Genomic DNA, 24,494 nt, shown 5'->3' on the forward strand with positions numbered 1-24,494 from the left:
AGGTAATTATTTTCTGTCATTTAGTAGTTAGTAGTGTTAGGAAATTAGATTATTTCTTATTAATAAGTATATTTGTTGAACATTATTTGTAATGTTGAAAATTGCGGTTATATTCTTATTTGATTTGATTGGATACAACAAATTTGATCGGATATTTGAGTAAATTTAGTCGAAATTAGTTGAACCGGTGTCATTTAGTTTGTTGTGAAGTTGAGAGTTGATTTGTTTTATTATGTGGTAATTTCGCAAGTAACTTACATACATACATAGTAACTAACTATTACATAGACCCTAATGTGGAAAATTTTGTAGTTATGCAGAACTAGCTGCGCCCCGCGGTTTCACCCGCGTGAGTCCGTATCCCGTAGGAATATCGGGATAAAAAGTTAAAAGCTTGTATGTTATTCAAGTTGTCCAGCTGTCTACGTACCAAATTTCATTGCAATTGGTTCAGTAGGTTTTGCGAAAGAGCAACAAACACACACACACATCCTTACAAACTCGCATTTATAATATTAGTAGGAAGTAGGATAGTATGATAAAAGAAATCACTATATAATCATAACTTACTCATTTCTATTAAGAAGTAATTCTCGAAGAAGTGATATCACAATGCTTTTAAAGAATAGTACACTCATTATCCTTCAAATGCATTTTTTATTTTATTATTATTTATTTAAAAATTGCAAAAAAAAAATAAGTTGAGGTCTTGTAATTTTTATAAACATTCCGATTTCAATTGAATTGTCGAAGGATGTTGATTACTCTTGAATACTTTTTGCAAAGTGCAAATAATGAAATCAAGTAATAAAATATATTTGTACACCCCGTTTTCAGATTCAAAGGAGAAAGAAAGGAGTTCGCAAGACCCGCCCAGCAGAGAGGTGTCGCAGCCGAACAGTCTCACATCCAGTTCCATATCCACTGACTCCAAGGAAGAGAAGAAGAAAGACGGCGAGAAGGAGAGCCAGAAGGACAGAGAGAGCCAGAAGGAGAGTCTGGAGAGGGAGGAGAGGAAAGCTAGCGAGGAAGCCTGACCCTTGTTCTATGAGTGTTACGAGTTCTATAGACGGTAGTGTTGTAGGGTTGGCACATCGTGGTTTTTGAGGGTACTTATAGATTTTTATTTATTTGAAAAATTATATGAGAAATAATTTAATTTTTTAATAATGAGAGTAGTTCTGGGTTTAAAAATTTTATAATTATACGAGAAAAAATTCCGTTGAGCGGTTTTTTTAGATTTATTACAAATTGAGAGTATTAAAGGAAAATATATCTCACGTAAATAAATGCAAATTTTACGTTCGTCAAAGTGTTGAGAATCATTCTGTAGCCCCAAATTAATTTCTTTTTCTCTAAAGAGTCATATAAATAATTGCTTGTCCAGTAATTGGACGTAAAAGAGATAGAAGATGTGATCAGTAAATATTGCCTTAATTGAAACATATTTTGTCTTATTCACTTTTTGTCTATTTGAGTTATCTCGTAAAAAAATTCATTTAGAAATGAAAAACTTTTTTTTTTGAGTCTCCCCGTGACCACGCTCGCTGTTGTGTTCGAAACGTCGGGTTAATAATATAATGAATAAATCGCGTTAAAATCCGTTAAAAAGTTTTTAATTTCTAAATGTATAATACTCGCGTAAAATCAAACGCAAGAAAGTACTATATTCCATTTATTTCATTTTTCATTTCCGTTATTCACAAAATGTAGATAATAAGATTTATCATATTTAATTTCTATTGCAGATTATATAAATATCTTTTCCATAACTATTCTATATAAGTAGAGGTTTTAACCGCGATGTGCCAATAGTTTCTCCATCACTTATAAGAGTAATAAAAATTGTTACATATGATAAGTACTACACTACTTTTAGGATTATGAAATCTGTGCTGATTGTAAAAAAAAAATATTATGTTTTTTTTCTTAAATTCGTTATCGGTAGACGTAGAGAATCAAAATTGACTTTAAAATCGTTTGTTTGACAGAACACCTTTACATACTAATCAATTATTTAGAAAATTAATTTTAATGAAAACATTGGTTATTTTAAGATGTTGTCATCATGTCATCTATAAATACTTCTTTATGGAAAATAGTTTTAACTAACTTATACTTAACTTATATTTACAAAAGAAAATGTTGATCTTGATTATTGATAATTAAGACGAATTTGAGATACATCAGAAACGGTCTAGGCGTTTATGAGTTATGGTGGAATGAAGAAACTCTAGAATGGACCCTAATGTATGTTATACGTGAACTGTCTGAATTTAACATAATTAAAAAGAAGCAAATGGCATATAGAAAATTTTAAATAACCTCCTATTTACATTTGTAAAAATTAAAGTAATTGTTGATATCAAGTTACGGTAACTACTTAATGAATTAGTAAAATTTAAAAATGATTGTTTTTCAACAATTTATGGTATCATAAATTACGTCGTCGTAAATAATTCCTAATAAAATAAAAGTACTTTAATTAACAATTGATACATAAATAATTACACACACCCGTTAAAAGATATTAAAAAAATCTAATAAACTACCTACTCAGACAAGGAATTACGTAAAATATTTAACACATAATATTATAAACTTTATTCGCCATCATTACCATAATAAACAATCGCCAAGCAATATTTTGTATTGAAATTATGTAAAAAAGCAGTTCTATGAGATTCACGGTTTTGAATCGGTTTTTTAGGGTGTATTTATATCCCCACTATATAGTTTCATGTACAGATAACTAAATACACTTATGAAATATAGATTAAGAATCGTTAAAATAGATAGACTGAAAAAAATCAATTTTAAATCTTAATTTATTGTATTTAGAAATAGCTCGAAAATAATTGAAGAAATAACCTCGAAATATTCGGCTGTGTTCCTTAGGAATCGTCATTTCTTATATATACATGAGGTTGACTTCGGGATAAATAGATAATAAATAATCATAAATATTCAGTGGACGTGTTGTTTCTATATTTTTTTAATCTCAACACTATTATAATTTGCTCAGTTCATGCGAGAAAGGCACAAGACAGAAACTTTGACATTTAAATTTAAAAAAGAAGGTATTTTATTTAATTATGAAAAGAAACTTGAAGTAATATTTTATTTTATTTTATGGCAACACTAAAAGTGTATCTGTGGTTGGGTTGACAGCTGCTGTTATGTTTTTTTTCTGTAAATACACGTATAAATAACAAAAAGTAAGGCTAAACTCTGTTTGTTTTGTATTATGAATAATTGGGTATTAATTGTATCCGAGAAATTTATAAGACCATAACACTCGAGAACGACTCGACCAATTCGGATAAAATAAACGTTTTTGTTAAGGCACAAGAAAGGTTCTTATGGAGAGAAAATATATACCACGGAAACCGGGACGGACCGCTAGTTCTTAATATAAAACAAACATGTATCGAGATTTATCGACTGTATGTACAGCTGTTGATTTGTTAGCGCAAAATTTAAAGTTTTTTTATGAGTTTACACTAAGTAAATAAACAATTATAGGAAATATGTTTGAATATAACATTCAAATTATGATTAAATATAAAGAACACCATTATGTAATATTATATGATAAACACACACAAAATGTACAGCATATACTAAATACATAACGTGTCTATGACCATTAAGAGTCCATGGTTTATATTATATGGAAAATATATGCATCTCTATCAAAAGCGAAAGTCTATAACCGACAATAAGTTTTTATCACGGATGTATAATGTATATTTTCTATAAATTATAACTTTTGTAAGTGCGAAATGAATTAAATAAACTAAAAATATATTAGAATTATAGTAATCGAGATATTCCAATTTTTGCATCATACTACCATTCTCTGTTATCTATGTTTATATATTGTATCTATCATATTATAGTGTAGATTAAAATATCCGATTTATTATTGTGTCGAGTATTGCCAGTATCTTATCACATCCTTATTTTTAAATTACGTATGTTATTTTGACTAGTCCTTAATTAAGTGTCGAAATGTTTTATTTTATAAACTGATTTTGACGACTGGCAACAGTTTTGACTCATTCATGTTTTGTATAAAAGGGAAAATGAAAAAAAAAATGCTTTTGTATACTAGTATGGTTATTTATTCATAAGTAAAACTTCTTTAACTGAGCGTGGCGTTTCATTATCACAATTACTTAACCTATATTTACAATTAATTCTATACACACATTTTGATATTTTGTTGACATTTTAACACGTTGGCCCTGATTTTGTAGTTAAAAAATAGTCTATTTAATTAGAAAAAATCAGAAATCAAAACTCAATGGCACCATAAAATGTTACAATAAAGTATAACAACTGCAGAAATTTTTAAATTTTTGAACAATATTTTATCACAGTTAACATAATGCGGTTATGACAGTGATGTAGAGAAATCTATGTAATATGATTCAAATATTTTGATTGTCCATTCCTGTTTTATAATATATATATTTTTAATATTCACAAGCAAGACTCTTAAGAGGTGAAATTCTTGAAATTAATTTATGAGCGGCAAAAACAAAATTGCAGGAACAGGGAATATTGTTATAAAGAACTCTTCAAGATACGACCTAAAATAACCTTAGTTCACAGACGACTCGACTCAACCAGAGCCATTTGTTTTTATTTGTTCTCATAGACACATTGATATAATTGTAATATTACTTCATTTGGAATGGCTCGTACGCATCGTATACATAATACTTAAATAAAAATAAATTTATGAGATGGCACTTAAATCACATTTATGTAAAAAAAGTTATGGATTGCAATAATTTGCTTGTCGCGAGATTCTTAATTTGCGTTTGGTTTAGTAACACAAATATCTATGGATTTTAGCATATTTCTACAATTAAATGAAGTTTGGATAATTTTCACATATAGCAGAAATTTCAAAGCGATATAGGTATCAATTATTATTTGTAGATGAATCCAAGTCTTCAAGGAAGTGGTACACATCGTTTCATTGTATACACTGTCCTCAACAGATAACAAAAGTCATCAACTACACATGATTAGTTTCCACAACATCATCTTGCTTTTTCTTTCGCTTCTTTCCTTCTAAATCTGCGTAAATATCCTCCAAGTCGCGCATTTTCGTTTCCGGGACGCAGAATATTAAGTAAAACACGTTGGATAGGCAGATAACACTAAATATCCAAAATGTGGAGTGGTATCCTATCCACGTGTTCAAAGGTGCGAATAGCTTTATCAGAGCGAAATCGGTACCGAGTGATATTGCCATGATGAGAGTGGCTACTGTACCACGGAGCTGAAATGTAGAAAAAAAAAGGTATCCATATAGTATTTAATGGTAAATCCCGCATAGTTGTTTGAAATTTAAGTTCTTAATGCACTCAGTCATTGAGAACTATTACTTTGTGGTGACTAGAAATAAAAAAAATCAGTAAATAATATTTTTCAATCAGATTGCAGGAACACATTGCATCACTGCTCTTAATAAACATATTTTAACTAGAAAGTACTTTTGAGCAGTGTGTATTAAAAAATATATATCTAATATTCGTTATTTAAAATATACATTTCGGTCTTGTTATTTTGAACATCAGGGATGGCTCAGTGATTAGGATTGACAAAATTCAAACTCGAGGGTTCGTGACGGAGCACATTACTCCATTATTCACATCACCGCAGCTTGAAACGGTGAAAAGATATCGTGAGGAAACCGGCATGTCGAAGAATCAAAAGTTCAACAACATATGCCCAAGTGCGAGGTTTTGATGTAGAGATAGTTGCGGATTATGGCCTGAATCCTTGTCTGTGTTCCTGTAATGGGAACTAATATGGACGATTTATCATGGATACGTGTAAGAAATATGGCAGGCGATTAATATGATCCTTGTATGAAATATGGCTATACCGTTAGCTACGTAATATAAGAAACGACATTAATATACGTATGTAGTAAACTACACACCTGAAAACTAAACATCTCGGTCATAATAACGAAGGGCAGCGGTTGCAAGCCGGACGCGTCCGCGAATATGCAAGTGCAGAGCGCGGCGACGGGCAGCCAGCCCGGCAGCCCCGCGCCGCGCAGGTAGAACCACGCGCCCAGCAGGCACATGCTGAAGCCGGCCACTACGCTCGTTATCGCTAGCAGCGGCTGGAATCGACGTGCTTATATAACACTAGCTTTTGCCCGGGCTTCGCACGCGTTATCTATCCTATTACCCAAGTCAGCTCATACCCTGTCTGTTTACCAAATTTAATCAAAATCCGTTAACTGAAAGTATGTTTTTTTTTCTTCAGCGTGACGACGTTTGTAAGCATAAGGGTATCCCTATTTTCATTGGTCACGCCATTACGCGTGAACGGCTGGACCGATGTGACATAGGCTATATATGTACCACGGGTGAAACCATGATGAGCAGGTAGTATTAAATACAGAGTGGGATTCTGTGCTGCCATCGGAAGGGACAATATCTAATTTTAATACTGTAGATGTTGCTCAAAGAAAACATTGCATTTTTTTAATGAAAGAAAATTCCATTTAAATATTTATGAAAATTCACTTGTTACTCCCGGGACCCAATTCCATAGACAACAATCTGATAAAATTTTAGTGTATTCAACCTAATAACTTATCCTAGTGGTTTTTTAAAACAAAGATTATTAGACACTAAGGTTTCTCCAAGTTGTTTATCTAAACAAGTATGTATATTATTATAGTATACTAGATGCGCCCCGCGGTTTCACCCGCGTAAGTCCGTATCCCGTAGGAATATCGGGATAAAAAGTTGTCTATATGTTATTCCAGTTGTCCAGCTATCTGCTTACCAAATTTCATTGCAATCGGTTCAGTAGTTTTTGCGTGAAAGAGTAACAAACATCCATACATCCATACAAACTTTCGCATTTATAATATTAATAGGATGTATATAAGTATGTTTATTGCCATATTAAACATATTACTAAGTTTAATACTGCTAACCTTTCGTCCAACTCTGTCCACTAATTGACAAGCCAAAAACGACCCAAGTATCTGCACAGCAGCTAGCAAAATGGACTGCTTATTGGGAGACAGAGCTATGCTTGAATTAGGGTCTTTACTGGCTTCAGCAAAAATATGGCTCGCATAGACAAGCACAGCGATACAACCGCAGAATTCACGAGTTAAGTTCACGATGAGGGCAACCCAGAACGCTTTGACAGCTGTTTTGTCTCCAACTGTAAATTAATAATAAGCAAATGAATATCCCTACATATTATTATGTTTGAATGGGTATGATAAAATACATTCTTCTGTGTATTGCTCGGCTCATTACTTAGAAAGATTTATTTTTCGTTTGATGATTAGAAGAATATTGCAGGTTATATTTAGAATAATTTTAAATAGTTCGATAATTTCATAGGGATTCAATAATAACTACATCTTAGAAAGCTAAAAACAAGCTTGAATGATAAAATCAACTATTGTCTCAGTTGCTTTTATACGTAAGGGAATTATTTTATCTCCGATCTTTATCAGAATAATGAAATAAACTCATGAAATTATTATGTTCACCGATGTGTACAAAGTCTGAATTAAACATTTCCCCTTAAAGTGGGTCATCATCGAGGCTTGTTTAAAAAAAGTACAACAATCTAAGAGCATAATGTTAAATAGAGTTTGTTTTTTTTCTGGAAAATCGTTCCACAAAAAATTTAAATTAACAAAAAAAAAAAACAATCTCAAAATGTTGCCAGTGTAAAATTTCAATAATAAAACTTTTTGATGATTCAAGTTTCTTTAGTGGTGTGTGTTTGTCAACTACATTACAGTGGAGGACGCTTGCTAATTGCGAGTAACCCTTTTATTTGACCTTTGATTGAATTTGACCGCCCATTTGCGTGAGAATGAACGGACAATTTTTTTTTTACCAGGTCATGGCGTTTAACCTAAACGTAATATTATATCTTCCGTCTGTGTGTGACATCCACGGTAAAAATCATTAAGCACTAGGGAAACATTTTATATACGTAATCCAAAAAATATAATTTTTATGGATTGTAGATATAACTATCCATATATTTTCCATATAAGGTATATATTAAATCAAAAATAAGTTTCAGTTGTTTCAGTAATGTATGTTATCTTTTGTTGAATTAAAATACTAAACGAAACAATGTCAATTTCGTCACTCGCCTAGTTTTGAAAATATTTCAAATTGATATCTAAACCGACCCAGAAATTTTAATAAATCAATACACGGCAGCATTAAGCTTAGTTTTAGAAGCACACAAAAAATAAACCATACAACACAAAAACATATCAGCTACAACATTATAAACTATAATAATTGGCATAGAGGTCTCGTAACCAAGCCATTAAATATAATAAAAAAAAAACTATAATACTTCATTACTTCATATGATAAAAAATACGCGCCATTTTTAAAATAGGAACGTGTGAAGAGCGGAGTCACAGATTAACTTAATAAATCTGAACAGTTCTTGGTCCGTCAAAACAGCGCACAATATAAGACACTGTTTCAAAAACATTATGGTGCATCATAGATATATGTAGGAATCAATTCAAAAAATTGTTTATATTTATTAACATACAATGTTCAATACTATTCAATTGACTCGTAGAGAGGACATTTGACACAAGACAAATTGTGGCCAACTGAATTAATATGCTAGCAAATTGAAAATAATGACGGTTTCATATCAAGGACAATCGGCTGATGTCGGAGGTCAATCACTTGGCACAATAAAAATACGTTTAAAAAAAGCTTGTTTACAAGGCTTTGTTGTGAAACGATTCGGGTGTTTTGGGTGTAGATGTAATTATTGGGTGTAGATGCGATTAAATATGATGTTTATTGGAGTTAAATAATTAATTATGACGCATAAACATGTGATTTTTGATGTAGAGTTAAAGAAATATGATCAAGAAAGCTTTAAAAATTATCATTCTGTGCTTACCATCAAGCGACCCACCAGCTCCATTGCCGACGATGACATAAAAATAATAGAGTAGGTATACGAATACCTACTCACACTCACTACAAAAGAACGATCTTTTGTAAGCTAGTACGAATGTGAAATTGAGTTAAGAAATTAATGATCCATCTTTCAAAAATTATCTATATAAATGAAGTCTAGAATTATAATGTCTTATAGATTACTTTTTCCGGATACAAATTTTGTAAAAAGGAGTAAGTCTAGTTTTCCTAATATAAATTAATTGAAAAATTGCAAATGTTAATAACTTTCATTTCTTTGTATAAGCACAGTAAGTAAATGGTGTATTCCTCTTTATTCCCAATTTTACCCGTATTTATAATCACTTAAAGCGTTAATTTAGAAGGATTTATAACAGTAACACTTAATATCCTGAAAAAATGAGTTCGAAAGCAATTTATTGCGGTGTCCCTGGTACATTAACAGCCTTGTGACCTATTTTTCAGGAGATTATTATTTTGAGGACAACACGTGATGGAACTGACAAAACGTGCCTTTTTTGTCGAATTTAATCTTCGTGGATCTTGTTCATTAAATAATAAGTTAATTGTAGGAAAAGTAGGGTATTAGCTGCGATTTTTAGTTTTTGTACTAATAGGAACGTGATTGCTTTATGGGCCCAATGCATTTTCTAAAGTAACGTACTGTGTTTTGTCATGGTTTAGAGAAATTTGAGAAAGAAATTAGTTTAATTCGATTCTATTTCTTTTTTCGTGTTTGTTATCTGGTAATTATTACCGTGTGAACTGAATTTTATGTATCTCATTTTATTTTAAAGCTGGTGGATGCCGTCTAGTTCCATTTAATTCAATAACACTAACTTTTGTCCGTGTAGTTCCATTTTAATTTGGTTTAGTTCTAACAATTTGTAGGTTTAGTTTTTGTTAAAAATGAATATTGCTAAATAAATGACTACTTACACAGCAGTTTGGGTGAAAACTTGAGTTCTGAAGTAGTTTGTTCAATAATAAGTCTGTCAACTTCTTCGCTGATGGAGCTGTCCGTATGGGGAATCGATCGCAGCCAGCCCAGGACCTTTGCTGTTTCCTGAAAAACATTTGTATTAACACATTTACTATATTACATATCCGATGTACGAACTATCAACTTTGTACCACTTTAACCTCTCGGCTCGGTGACAAAACGATAGTTTTCCTGATCAGAACGAGATTAAAAATATATTTCTCTATTTATACTCTTTATAAGAGCGAGTGAGGCAATTGACCTAAGGAAACTTTTGTATTTTTGTATGTTTGTAACGTTTTTCCGCAAAACTACAACAACTAGTACATCGATTTCAAAAATTATTTCACCATTAGAAAAATGCATTATCACTGAGTGACATAGGCTACAGCTAGTATCAAATAAAATGACAATCATATCCCGCTGAATCCAGATTGAGTATGAAACGGAGCGATTTTTAAATGATTCAAATTTAAACTAAAACAAAAATACACAGGCAAATTATTATATACAAAATAGTTACGAAATCATACATATATTATATTTACCTTGATACGTCGGCTTCTTAATTGAATACAGTGCATTTATCATGTTAATTAGTGCAATGATTATTTACGAGAATCATTTTAGATAATGCTCTCGTTGCAAACAAGACAGAAGCTAGTGGACTATCACGATTTCCTATTCAATGCGACGTAATGTTACATAAATAACAAAGTGAATACTTATCTATACATATAATAAATCTGTAGAAAAGTCATTTTTGTACATTGAAAAAATTGTAAAAAAAATAGCCAGTGTGTGAAAAGATAACTAACAGAACCCATTTCCATCATTTTTGAAATTTTTTGTCTGTTTGTTTGTGCGCACATCACGTAAAATCTACGAATTAAATGCAGACAATGTTTATATACAAAAATTATACGTAACTTGAGGTATAACTTAGTTTTTGTTTCATCTAAATCGGTTAACTCTATCACAAGATATGATTAATTTGATATTCCTATGGGATACGGACTTACGCGGGTGAAACTGCGGGGCGCAGCTAGTAGAGTAATAAATATTTTTAAGTTATTTTAACAGAGACAGTACAGAGTTTCTTGCAGGTTCTTCGTAAAAACTGCTTCTCGAACCGGCGGTAAATGTTAAAGATGTGTTATGATGATTCGAAAGTGCTCCTTAAAGAAGTCTTATTGAATAAATATATTTTTAGTTGAAGAAATATAGTTCTAGTTTTGAGTTTTAAATTTTTTCAAGGATACATTGTAGGAAACAATGTAAACTTTGGTTTCATTCGCAACATGAGGTGGAAGTTATTGTGCTACTGGTATTCGGTTGACCATTACCACCAATTTCTTATTACTCACAAAAAAAATTGCGAACTTCGGTTCGGAACATGGATATGGATCAGTGGCAAATATTTAAATCATATTTTGAAAATCCAAAAGCCCTTTCACGGAAGTCCAGTTGTACAATAATAATTGAGTTTGAGTTTGAGTTTATTCAATTTAATGTAGTAATAATAAAGAAATAGAGAGCATAAAACGTACCTCATTTTTGCCACACTTGACCAAGTACGAAGGCGTTTCTGGCAATCGAAGGAGGATGCAGAAATGGACCAGCGGAATTGCCAGAAGTATCCACAGTACAGTGTTAAACGGTAAAAGATCACCTAGGATGAACACTAGGAGATTGCCGACGGTCTAGAAAAAGAAAGAAATAGTCCTTACTCGCATTATGAATGCAAAGGTGTGTATGTTTTTCTGTTTGTCTTTCACGCCAGAACGGAGATATTTTATGGTATTTTTGTGTCTGGAGAATGTTAGGTATTCGAAAATTAGAGTGATATATGTGAAAATAGCTGAACGGATTTGAATGAAACTGGCGTAGAGATAGTTTATAACATATTATGATATTCATACTATGCGATTCAACTATAATAAAATAAATTCTGCCGTCTTCATAACATAAAAAAAACTAATAAATTATGTAAGGAAATACGATTGTTAAAATTTGATGCAAGAGTTAGACAAAATATAATAGACCGTTATTGAAATGCACAAAGAATTTCTAAGTAAATTGTATTTCGGAAACATTTGACAAGAAATTTACACATAAAGGTTATTGACCTATACTTAGTTGAATGACATAGTACATAGGCGAGCAGTCTGAAATTATTTTTAACAAATAAATCAAGCCTTCAAATTGTCACAACTAGACCAATCTATTCCATTCCATTTAAATGAAACTTCATGAGAAGTATCTTTCAAATGAGAAAAGACTCATATAAATCGGTTCACCCACTAAAATTTATCAGAATCGAATTGATGACCTCCTTTTTTGAAGTCGGTTGAAAATGCAAGTGCATGAATTATATAATGCAAGATTTGTGGGTTCTTTCCCTCGGTATAACAGGTAATTGATTTCTTCGTAATGCTAATTCAATATGGTTTTAAGAAGTCATTATTTATTATCATATTAATTTTATGCAGTTATAGTAGGTATTTGTTATTATATTGTAGATAATTTTTACACTTTATTGCAAGTGAAACTAAATACATGGAATGAAACAATTTACTTAGTATAGTGATTTAGCACAATTGGCGGTTTTATCACGATGCAGTGATCTCTACCAGGCAACCACAACTAAAAAAAGTAAATAGGCGAAATATTAAATTTTTAGTTTTATTGCATTTAATTGCTTTATAAATTTTGAAAGGATGAAAAAAAAATTTATTCCGAGACGGGATTCGAACCAACGTCTTTTTGCCATACCGTAGGCGTTGCTACGGTATGGCAAAAAGATTTTTTTTTTTTTTTTTTTTTTATGTCACAGTCGGCAATGGAGCTGGTGGGTCGCCTGATGGTAAGCGCTACCACCGCCCATGAACATTTATAGAGGCATAAGATCCATTGCAGACTTTACGCCTCTACAAATGGATTGCCGACTTTTTGGGAAGGGATTAAGAAAGGATTGGCGAGAGGAATAAAGGAAAGGACTGGGAAGGGAAGGAAAAGGATATGGGCCTCCGGCTCCCCCACTCACCGAGCGAAACACAGCAGAATGCTATTTCACGCCGGTCTTCTGTGGGGGCGTGGTACTTCCCCGGTGCGAGCGGGCCCAATTCGTGCCGAAGCGTGCTCGACTACCACATATAAGATGTAGGTGAAATATGTTATAAGATACAAAACTCATCAAAATACTTTTAGGATTGAAAATGGCGGCCTATTTACCTCTCGTTCACTCAATATTTCCGTCTATACTCACACGGTGAATAAACAGTGACAGTTAAGCGACGCCATTTTGAATTTCATTTTTTAACTAAAGTATACCATAGACAATTCAGTGTTACCTGCGAAAATATAACAAAAGTCCCCGTCATGCCTCTAATACTGTCTTCACTGATCTCCTTCACATACAGGGGGCAGACCACGAAGCCACCCCCCGAACCAAAGCCGATCAGAGCCCGGGCACCGATCAGGGCTATGGGGTGGGTGCATATCAGCTTCACTACCCAGCCAATCTGAAGATAATCTATATTAACTATAAGGAAGGGGAATGATTATGTGAATTGTAATTCAAATATTATCGAATAAATATCTAAATTTATTCAAAAATATTTTAAGTTTAGCAAATTTTAGTTTGCTCTTCTAAATATTATCATATGTTTCTTTCTATTATTTATAATATAATTTTATTTGAATATACATAACAAGTACTTTTTGTAACATGCGTTATTCATTCGGCAATGACTGTAAATTTGATTTTAATATAAATTCAATAAAAATTAAAATTAAGATGCTTGTAAATAGTAACGCAACACGGAAGGCAATAGATTTCAAATAAAGAGAGCTCACCAGAGAGAGAGATATCGGTTCACTCAGTGGAAAGTTCTGAGGTAAGAAAAACACAAAAATAAAATATAGTCGAATTGAGAACCTCCTCCTTCTTTGAAGTCGGTTGAAAAGTGAATCCTCACATTATTTATTAGGCAAATATTAATCTAACTATATAATTTAGTATATTCCTCCTCTTTGAACTTATTTGATATAAAAAATAACGGCATAGTTTTAAAATACCCACACTTTTATTATAAGTGTATATAAATTATTTCTATAGTCTTTTTTCTTATAAATAACATTAACAGCTATATTACTGTTAAACGAACTACGTTCTTACCGAAATAGGAATAGAAGCGAACAGCAATGCCTTCTTCCTCCCGAACTTATCAGCGGCAACTCCATAAATGAAAACTGCAATTGGCGCGAAAATGAACATAATGGACGCCATCCAAGACACCTCCTCCTCTGTTAGGGGCTTAGTGGACGGCGAGGATTCTCCCATCAATAGAGCCTTGTTAGGGGATATCCAACCCATGGCCGTACCATATGCTAGGATTGGCATGCACACTGCAACAATAAATACAAACGATAATTGAAGAAAGAAAGAAAATACTGACATCGAGAAGAAATAAAAAATAATTAACAATATCGAAAGACAATTTAGACATAGACATAGACATAGACATAGAGGTGGACATAGAGGTGGACATAGTGGTCCTTAGTGTGATCCCAGTGATACAGCCTATCTATGTATGTACCAGGGGCAACGCCGGAGTGGACCACTAGTTTTTCTATAAGAATCATCAATGCTCGAAACGGTGAAATCAAATAGTCGCTGATATCGACAGAGAGTCATAAGTTGACATGTGACATCTGCCAACCCGCACTTGGCTAACGAGCACACCTGTCTACAAGCAATGGTAATATGTATTGGTATATATATTGGTATAATTTACGCAAATTAATTTATAATAATCTTATTGATTCTAAATAAATAATTATACAAGATCTTCATGTATATGTATTATCAGAATAATTGTATAAATTCATAGAGGGTTATGAACCACTTTTATCATGTCGTATAATGCCTTTAAAACGTAAAGATACGGCGATAAGTCATTTTTAACAAGATACTAAGTCTGGCGGTCTCACCGATGGCTTAGATTCTCAAAAGATAATATAAAGGCACTAGCTATAATAGTATTGGAGTATTGTACTTCTAAAAAACCGAAAAGTTAATATTATATTTATGCATAGTGCATATGCCTCAGCAGAAGGGGACACGGGACTTCATCTCTATAGGTTTCTCACAAGGCGTTTTGAAGCGCTTTGAGAAGGGCTGAGGTAAATGCAATTTATTCCTATCAAACCCACATGAAAGCATTACGTAAAAATAAATCTTTGCTGGCACAATACAAGTAAAATAATTGCTATATTGAGTAATATCTATCTAATTCTATTAATAGCGGTCCGCACCGGCTTCGCCCGTGGTACATTTAAAGCCTATAGCCTTCCTCAATAAATGGGCTATGTAACGCTGGAAGAAATTTTCAAATCGGGCCAAGTAGTTCCTGAGATAAGTGCGTTCAAACAAACAAACAAACTCTTCAGCTTAATAATATTAGTATAGATAATTTAAAGTAAAATTATACATATAATTTTTTGTTCGTTCTATTTGGTTAATTTTTAACATTTAAGCATAACCTGAATGTTTGTATGTACCCGATCCATAGGTTTGAAGAACTCCTTATCCTCATTTAAAAACCTTTAATTAATTACTTATTTGACGTTAAAACGCGCTTTATTGATAGAATTAGATATACTTTAATGCAGAGTATATAATGTAAGGAAATTATTTCATCCCGGCGATCATAATCAGGATAAATCATTGAGTCCAGTTTTAATGAAATAATGTCAAAATCAAGTCAAAATGAGTCGATTACTAACTAACTACAGGTGAAACTAACGAAAGATGAAAAAAGAGGAAATAAAGATATTTTTTTAATACTTTATTTGATTTATTTGATACTAGCCATTACACCCGCGACTTTGCTCGCGTAGTCGCAGGAAAGATAGACCCGGGGTTTTCCTTACATGTTTCCGTTCCCGTGGGGTTACCGGGATAAAAACTTTACTGTGTCCGTCTCGTGGTTCTCAGCTACCTCTGCACAAATTTTCAGACAAATCGAGTAATCCGTTCTTAAGTTATAAATAGTGTAACTAACACTACTTTCTTTTATATATATAGATAACAATGAAAAGAATGAAACATTTACAATTATATAATGTCATAATATGTCATAAGCTATTTATATATAATGTCATAGCTATTTATATATGAGAAAAGGTGAATAGAAAACACGAATAACACGTGTAGTTTTCTGGCAATATTTCAAGTAATATCAAGATGTACTAATGTGGAACTAATAAAAGTGTATTTCAGAGGAATTGAAACGACTCTAAAAGCCCGTATGAAAAAACATTTATTATAATATTATTGACATGTCTGATTATAATGTTAAAAAAGCGTATAGTATTTTTTTATTTAGGTATACATTGTGTCAAAAATGAAATTACGAAAATTGGCAAAACTTGTCAATTCAGCCGTTCTCGAGTTTTATCTAATCTAATATATAAAATTCTCGTGTCACAGTTTTCGTTGCCATACTCCTCCGAAACGGCTTGACCGATTTTGATGAAATTTTTTGTGCTTATCCGGTATCTATGAGAATCGGCGAACATCTATTTTTCCCTAAATGATAAAAGTAAGGCAGAACAGCGTTTGCCGGGTGCAGCTAGTTTTGTATAAAAATCAATTCACAGAATTTTGGATATTTTTAATATTTGCTACATTCCTTTATACGTATTTATACTATATATTAAGCTTGTTTGTTTGTTTGAACGTGTAAATCTCAGGAATCACTGGACCGATTCAAAAAATTCTTTCACTAGGTAGTTTATTGTGTAAGTTTATGAGTAGTGTGTAGGTTAAGTTGTTTATAACCTTTACATAAAAAATATTATATCATATATAAAAAATATTATTTCTAAATATTTAAAAATAATAAACTCCACGCAGTTTTGATACTTAGTTTGTATCTTCTAAAACAGACATAAATATTATCGCTCTAATTTTATTGGCACGCAGGCGACATACCACTACTAATATTCTAAATGCGGATGTTACTTTGTATGTCTGTCTCTTTTTTACCCGTAAACTACTGAACCAATTTGGATGAAAATTCATGGATAGCTTAAGACCTGAGAAAGGATGTGAGATTAGTTTTATTTCGGAAATATCGCGGGGACGGGGATTATGTGGATTCTACTCTCTATTCAGGCGAAGACGCGGACAGACAATAAAATATTATTTGAATAACATTAATGGCAACAGGAAAATTTGCTGTTCCTAGAAGGTTTCCCTCTGGGTTTACCTAGTTATTAATTGTATATATAATATATAAGTATAATATTATAAGTTTTCTTGTGACGTATGTACAGAGAGTTTTTGTCAAAATACTATGTATTTTATTAAGGTGAAAATGTGGTTAAAGTGAAAAAGCAATCTTTCATTTGAAGAATTTTGATTTGGGTTTATGGATGCATACGTAAAACTCTACCAATGTAACGTGTATATGACGTAGAGTGGTGACCACGCTTAGTCAGACGTAATGTAAAGCGACCGAGAAAAGGTAGAGTTACGATATACGGGCTGCTGAAATCTATAATGTGTATTTGATGTAGAGTGGTGACCAGGCTTAAACAGACGTAATGTAGAGCGTCCCGGGAAGGTAGAGTTACGATATACGGGCTGCTGAAAGTTATAATGTGTATATGATGTAGAGTGAAGACTGCGCTTCGGCAGGTGTAATGTAGAGCATCCTGCGAAATGGTAGAGTCACGTCAGACGCTCTGCTGAGAGAAAGAAGGCGCTAGGGAAGCGCGCTTCACCTTGGACTATATCTCCGCTTACCAGCAGGCGTGGTATAGCCAAGTGCTGTCCTATTATTAATAAAAAAACGAATGGCCTTAGGAGCTTATGTCATACTAATTATCGCGGGGAAGTTATACTAAATATCTCATTCTCATTTCATCCATTATGATTCGCATTTGAATCACTCCTAAATTTAAAAATTCCAATAGATGGCGCTATATGAAAAGAGCTTGGTAATTTGTGAATTTAATCCGTTTAAAAGAAAACTAAAGAGTACATAATATAGATTAATGATATACACTAAACAATATTCGATTATTTTTAATGCCTGAATTTGTTTCTAATAAGTCATCAAAGCATTATCTTCATTTACTCACCCACAATTGACATAAATATTTGATTATGCTTGCTTCCACGCTTTTCCTGTTTTTCCGAATTAACTTTATACACCCTGTTCACCATTTTTTAAACACACACAAAAAGTTTTGCCACTAGATAATCAAAACTCTATCTTTTAATTAAAAAACTATATTTTGCTAGAGTCCAGTTTTTTTTTACATTTAAATATAGAGCGTGATTTTAAAAAAAGGTTATTGTTTCTTTGTAAATATTACAGAGTAATTAGTTTATAATAGCGTTTATATCAAGTGACGCCCGCGCTCTAGCTGCGGCAACGATAGCGCACTGACAGATACTCATTATTTTCCCGCGCTTTTATATGTCAATAGACGTGGAATTGATTGTATTTAACAGTTTCAATTATATAAAGAAATTTTCTTTTCCAGAAAATGCCAGCATGTTCTAGATATTCTGGCTATAAGTCTATCTATATTTCTATATTTATATTGTAAGCATGAATGAATAAGATTAAAAAAATCAGGCACTCTCAACATTTTAAATTTCGTCGCAAATGTTTACACCGTAAACATTAGACATTCAATCTTTTCTTTAGAAATTCTACGACGAACATTAGAAATTCTATCTATTTTAATTATATTATATCTTATTTCAAAATACCTTTGACCTTTATAAAATATACATGTAAATGATTAGCTTTCTAAAAGTCGTAAGGAGCATTTCCTCTTCTTTTGAAAGTGTTATAGTGTTCCTACATCGCTTTTGTCATAAGCGGTATTTGCCGGTTAAAAAATCGTTAAAATCGTAATAAAATGTGAAAATAAATATCATCAAGAAGAAGTCAGGCCCTCCATCATTCTGACTGCTACGATGCTGCATCGAAGAAACGTCTCTTTTTTTTTAATTTTTATAAGTATTGATACTTTTTACTATAGCCTGTATAAAATTTGTAATGCCACCTGAAGAAAGTAGCTTATTAAGTATTGAAAATTTTACTAAAAGAAAACATTCCATAATTCTTGAAAAGAAAACAACCCGATTTCAAGGGTTTCCGAAAAATTGCTTGCTGCACCAGGTAATGGATCGTTAGTGTCAATATATAAAACGGAAAGGCTGCCTGATCCGTCAACGCACATGCCAAACTACTGGACCGATCGGAGTGAAATTTCCCATGCCGGCAGCCATCACATAGGCATTTTAATAAATACGTACGAATACAATTGATAATTTAGGGGATGACGGTTTGTAACCTGGAAAATTATTAAAGCAAATAATATAAAAACAAAAATAAATTGTAAATTTTAAAAATATATGTACATATAAATACTGTAATAATAGTGAATAATAAATATAAATAAAAAAAAATGAAGTAGACTTTAATATTTAAACTTTAAGTGATTTTATTAACAAGTGATCATCAACTGCTGAAAAGGAGTAAATATATTTTATTATTATTATTGAACGAAATGAGATCCATTTTCTAAGATACACAACAAAGTATCCAACGTATGCATTTCTAGTAACCTTTAACAACGAGTTATGGTGAATATTTAATGACGATTCGATATTCAATCATCTCAACTCTCAACTTATTAAAATTCGCATAAGATTTTTTTAAATATATATAACAATTTAATAACGCTTTTTTTCTTGATTCACGACTGAGATTTACAATTTAAAACAGTGTGCATATATAATGAAGTGATACAGAGTCACAAATCGTCCAATTTTGACAGATATCGCTTTTGATAATTGGATGTTTGTGTTTCATTTGTTTTTCGATTTGCATCCTATCCTATCCTACTAATATTATAAATGCGAAAGTTTGTATGGATGTGTGTGTTTTTGTTGCTCTTTCACGCAAAAACTACTGAACCGATTGTAATGAAATTTAGTACGTAGACAGCTGGACAACTGGAATAACATAGAGGCAACTTTTTATCCCGATATTCATACGGGATACGGACTTACGCGAGTGAAACCGCGGGGCGCAGCTAGTTTTCTATAAATTAGTTGCAATAAATTGCACGCACATTTAAAGTTTTTGTAAAACGTTTTAATATTACTTTAAAATTCAATTGTATGCAAATGTCTAATTGTAAAAACCCCTCTCTACTCTATTAAGTCTTTAAGGGTTATTATTTTTTTAATAATATTTATGTGGGAGTCGAGTACGTTTCGGCACGAATTAGGCCAGCTCGCACCGAAGTACCAAAACCCCACAGAAGTACGGCGTGAAATAGTAGCATCCTGCCGTGTTTCAACACCGTAGGATACGTCGGAGACCCGTATCCTTTTCCTCCCCCTTCCCAGTCCCTTCCCTCTTTCCAGTCATCAATCATTTCCTTATTCCTTTCCCCTTAAAAGCGGGTAGCGCATACGCAGAGCCACTACCTCTGCGAATATTCATGGGCGGTGGTGATCGCTTACCATCAGACGAACCACTAGCTCAGCCGCCCGCTATGACATAATAAAGAATAATTTTTCCTCAGGTGGAATTCAAATTCTGTTCAAGTATACACTTTTATTATTCAGTTTATGCAATATCCACAAACGATAAAAATGCGGATTGCGATGTTTTTCCAAACAATTTAATATCATGCCATGCATGGCCATGAACCTGGGATCTGGGAAATAAAAATCGATGTAACATTCATCAAGTTGAAGTCTCACCAAAAGTTGAAGAGCCGGTTTTGAAGAGGCCTCACGTCTGATTTGAAATGCGCCTATTTCATGCATTGGGTCTAACTTCACCTATTTTGATGATATAGTTTGATATATCCTACTATAATAATATAAATGCGAAAGTTCGTAAGGATGTGTGTGTGTTTGTTGCTCTTTCACGCAAAAACTACTGAACCGATTGCAATGAAATTTTATACGTAGATAGCTGGACAACTGGAATAACACATAGGTAATTTTTTATCCCGATATTCCTACGGGATACGGACTAACGCGGGTGAAACTGCAGTGCGCAGCTAGTACATAATATAATGTAATAATCTTATATCTAATATCTTATATTCTTTGGCTTTCAACTCGGTTTTGTAATTAACAATTAATGAAAATATCATTTCAGAGTACACTTCTAAAGATTTTTCACCGTGAGTTGTTTCATACAGTTTACATAATTTCATGACCTGCACTTTTGTATAGTATGTCTACATGGCATTAGGAAACAAAATATATATCTAGATTTTTAGGGAACTATGTTAAAAATATCTATAGAATACACATTTAATTTCATCACAATTGATATCAACTTTACAACATAGATTTAGGAAGGGAATAGATTCACCTAGGATTTCTGGGCAAAAACCTACCTTACTCAGGCCTCAAGCTATCTTGGTCCCAAATTTCAATTTTATTATTATTATTAAATTATAGTAGGGATAGCAAGCATTCGATTAATTTCAAGGGTATAAATATTGCTCCATCATTTTAAGCATAAATGCGAAATTTTAAAGAATAGAAAAAAATGTGATCACGAGGGGGGATTCGAACCCGTGTCTTTTATATGTATTTGGTATTTATATTTGTAATTTTGAGCAATATAAGTAAAAGACTAAAGATGAAGTTGTAGAAATGTATCGTAATTTTTGCTATCTTTTAAGCAGTATTGTGTTATATTTTATTCATGTCTTGAGGATCTTAAAGTTTCACGTTAAAATACAATAATATATTCATGTGATCCAACACTAGACACCCGTCTTGCAAGGCTATTAAATTATAATTAATAAATTTTACCAGCAGAGCTTCATATATTTTGTATAAATCATTTATAATTTATATTTATTTTATACACAAAATGATAATTATATAATAAAACTAGCTGACCCGGCAAACATTGTTCTGTTTTACTCTTATCATTTAGGGATATGAAAAATAGATATTGGCTGATCCTCAAACCTACCCGATATGCCCACAAAATTTCATAGAGATTATGTAAGCATGTTGTGTCGTTATCTAATTTAGGAGGAGAATTTTATCTTATTCAGCACGGATGCTATTCTGAAGACATGATGACTAGGCAACTTATAATCGACAAGCTGTGCCCCGCGGTTTTACTCACGTAGTACCGGATGTTATATAGCCTAAAGCTTTCCTCAATACATGGGCTATCTAAAACTGAAACAATTTTCAAATCAAACCAGTAGTTCCTGAGATTAGCGCGTTCAAACATGGAAACAAATAAACCCTTCCGCTTTATAATATTACAATAAATTATCAGGATGGAGAAGGTCCAATCAAATAGATCACAGTACAGTTTCCTACGCTATATAGTACGACCGATTCCACACGATATAAGATCGTAAGGACCATGATTCTTTATTCAGTAAAATTCGAAAAATAAAAAAAAAGATTTCTTTTAAAAACACGCACGTTTGTCTCACACACGCCAATTCATCCCGCCCGAGTCGATATGACACTGTCAAACTAAGAGACACAGGCATTGCAGGGAATACTTTGCGTGAGGTTTTAGTACTAATTATTTTTTTATTTAACGATATAAATGAATTAAAAAAAAAACACTTGACATAAGAAAAATTTTTTGATATACATTTGATGCCGTCTCCGATAAAAGGGAATAAGTTTTAAAAAGGCTTGTAAGTTATTTAAATAAAAACGGTATCCATACTATTTTTTTACAAATGCTCCTAAATACCTCTTTAAAAATTTCACAAATGAGTTATTAATGTTTAATGTAAGGTATCTTGTTTTAGAAATATTTTATCTTAACTCACCAACAATTGACATTAATATTTGCACATGCTTGCTTCCCTGCTTCTTCTGTTTCTCCGAACTAACATTATACACCTTGCTCACCATTTTGCGTACATTCACTAAAAAGTATTTAATGTTTTACCACTAGAAATTTAAAACTTTATGTTAATTAAAAACTATATTTTATTAGACACCAGTATTTTTAAATAATTTTTAAAAAGGTTATTGTTTATTTTTATGATAAGGTAATTAGTAGTTTATTATTGCGTTTCAAGTGACGCCCGCGCTCTAGCTGCGGCAACGATAGCGCACTGACAGATACTCATTATTTTCCCGCGCTTTTATATGTCAATAGACGTGGAATTGATTGTGTATTTATTAGTTTCATAGAATTCATACTTTGTACTGCTGTATTTTGATGGAATTGCATTTCATAGTTTTAGATTGTTAAAAACTCTAAAACTCAATATTACTTTTAGGTTATATGAAAAATATTATTTTCCAGAAGGTGTAGTAGGTAGGTTGTAGTAGGTTCTAGGTATTCTAGCTATTACGACAATTAATATCCAAAGCCTAATCTAGATTAGGCTTTCTCCAAAATTTTCACTTGTTTTTAAAAATATCTTTGACGTTTATTAAAAACATGTAAACTTCTAGCATTCTAAATTCACGAGGGCAATTTCCAAGTATTTTCAGTGTTTTTATGTCCTGTTATTAGTAAGGATGTACGACGGCTACAGACCCGTAAAAATCGTTATACAACTTAAAAATAAAAACTGACAAGAAGGATTCATCAAGAAGATACGCCATTGTAGAAACTTCTTAAACGTTTTTGTAATATAGGGATTTTCAATAAATACAGATAATATAGGCGGCATGTGGCGGCCGTTCCCTCCTGCTGACATCTGGAATCAATTATTTTCTCTAAAAGAAGTCAGACTTTAAGGTGGTGCTGCCCAGATTCTAAAATGGGACAAAATTAAATCAATTCCCCATCAAAGACGAAAAGGATAATGGCAATCGGTTGAAAACTCGCGAGGTTATTGAGTAACAAAAAAATACAGTCATAATTAAACAATTACAGTACATAAATAAAAAAAATCTGTTTACTTCTTTCATATAAGTTCGGTAACACCTTCAAAGATTCTTGAAAAGACTCCTGGGCTTGATCGCTCGCTGCTGGACAAATCACTACTTCGCTTGTCCGCTTTTTTATATAAAATTTACTGTTCGCCGGCTTCACCCGTGGTACGCATAGGCTATATGTGTCCCACGAGCGAATCCGGGGCTAGACTCTCGTCCCGGATTCGTCTAGATATCGAGATCCCGTTTTATCCCAAGGGAGCATTTAATCGGGATAAAAAGTATCCTATCACCCAAGTTAGCTCATATCCTGTCTGTATACCAAATTTCATCAAAATCCGTTCAGTTGTTTCAGCGTTACATTTATAATATTAGTGTAATTAAAGAAAATGTCGAATCGAAAACCGAGACGTCGGTTAAAAATATATTTTAAAGTAACTTATGACAAATTATCAACCAACTTATAAAAACGTGCGATACGAAAAAATTATACAACTTTGAATTGTGACTATCATCTTGGAAGCTGTATACTCTGTGTAAGCTCCTATGTGAATAGAAGTTTACAATTTAATCGCCAAATTGAAGTCTC

The 24,494-nt window shown here is 32.5% G+C and overlaps 2 protein-coding genes across 6 annotated transcripts in view; one reads left to right on the forward strand and one right to left on the reverse strand.

Moving 5' to 3' along the window:
• Nucleotides 1-4,156, forward strand: part of LOC119836910 (chromatin modification-related protein eaf-1-like) — a 22,718-nt gene extending 18,562 nt beyond the window's left edge. For all 4 annotated transcript variants that reach the window (XM_038362366.1, XM_038362364.1, XM_038362365.1 and 1 more), the window contains exon 17: nucleotides 838-4,156. In XM_038362366.1, coding sequence (XP_038218294.1) covers nucleotides 838-1,037 — 200 coding nt within the window. In that variant the 3' untranslated portion in view covers nucleotides 1,038-4,156. The remainder of the gene's footprint in view (nucleotides 1-837) is intronic.
• Nucleotides 4,157-4,475: 319 nt separating this feature from the next.
• LOC119836984 (facilitated trehalose transporter Tret1-like) lies at nucleotides 4,476-23,119 on the reverse strand. Of its 2 annotated transcripts, none has more exons than XM_038362461.1 (8): nucleotides 18,118-18,410; nucleotides 14,144-14,373; nucleotides 13,317-13,487; nucleotides 11,514-11,666; nucleotides 9,921-10,047; nucleotides 6,983-7,218; nucleotides 5,966-6,154; nucleotides 4,476-5,299 (listed from the first exon to the last, which is right to left on the reverse strand). In XM_038362461.1, the coding sequence occupies exons 1-8, from the start codon at nucleotides 18,200-18,202 to the stop codon at nucleotides 5,033-5,035; spliced, it is 1,458 nt and encodes a 485-aa protein (XP_038218389.1). In that variant the 5' UTR covers nucleotides 18,203-18,410; the 3' UTR covers nucleotides 4,476-5,032. The 2 variants fall into 2 exon arrangements, with proteins under 2 accessions (XP_038218389.1, XP_038218388.1); XM_038362460.1 differs by lacking the exon at nucleotides 18,118-18,410 and adding an exon at nucleotides 22,843-23,119 and having other exon boundaries at nucleotides 4,477-5,299.
• Nucleotides 23,120-24,494: the final 1,375 nt, after the last annotated feature.

The sequence above is a fragment of the Zerene cesonia genome, chromosome 26, assembly GCF_012273895.1.
Source record: "Zerene cesonia ecotype Mississippi chromosome 26, Zerene_cesonia_1.1, whole genome shotgun sequence".
Classification (NCBI taxonomy): Eukaryota; Metazoa; Arthropoda; class Insecta; order Lepidoptera; family Pieridae; genus Zerene; species Zerene cesonia.

Excerpts from the sequence above, each read along its gene's own strand:
- LOC119836984 (XM_038362461.1), bottom strand. The coding sequence starts at position 18,202 with ATGGTGAACAGGGTGTATAAAGTTAATTCGGAAAAACAGGAAAAGCGT. Across the intron at positions 13,488-14,143 it reads TCGCTTCTATTCCTATTTCG|ATTGGCTGGGTAGTGAAGCT; the intron begins GTAAGAACGTAG and ends GATTATCTTCAG. Across the intron at positions 11,667-13,316 it reads CTTTTGTTATATTTTCGCAG|ACCGTCGGCAATCTCCTAGT; the intron begins GTAACACTGAAT and ends TTCTTTTTCTAG.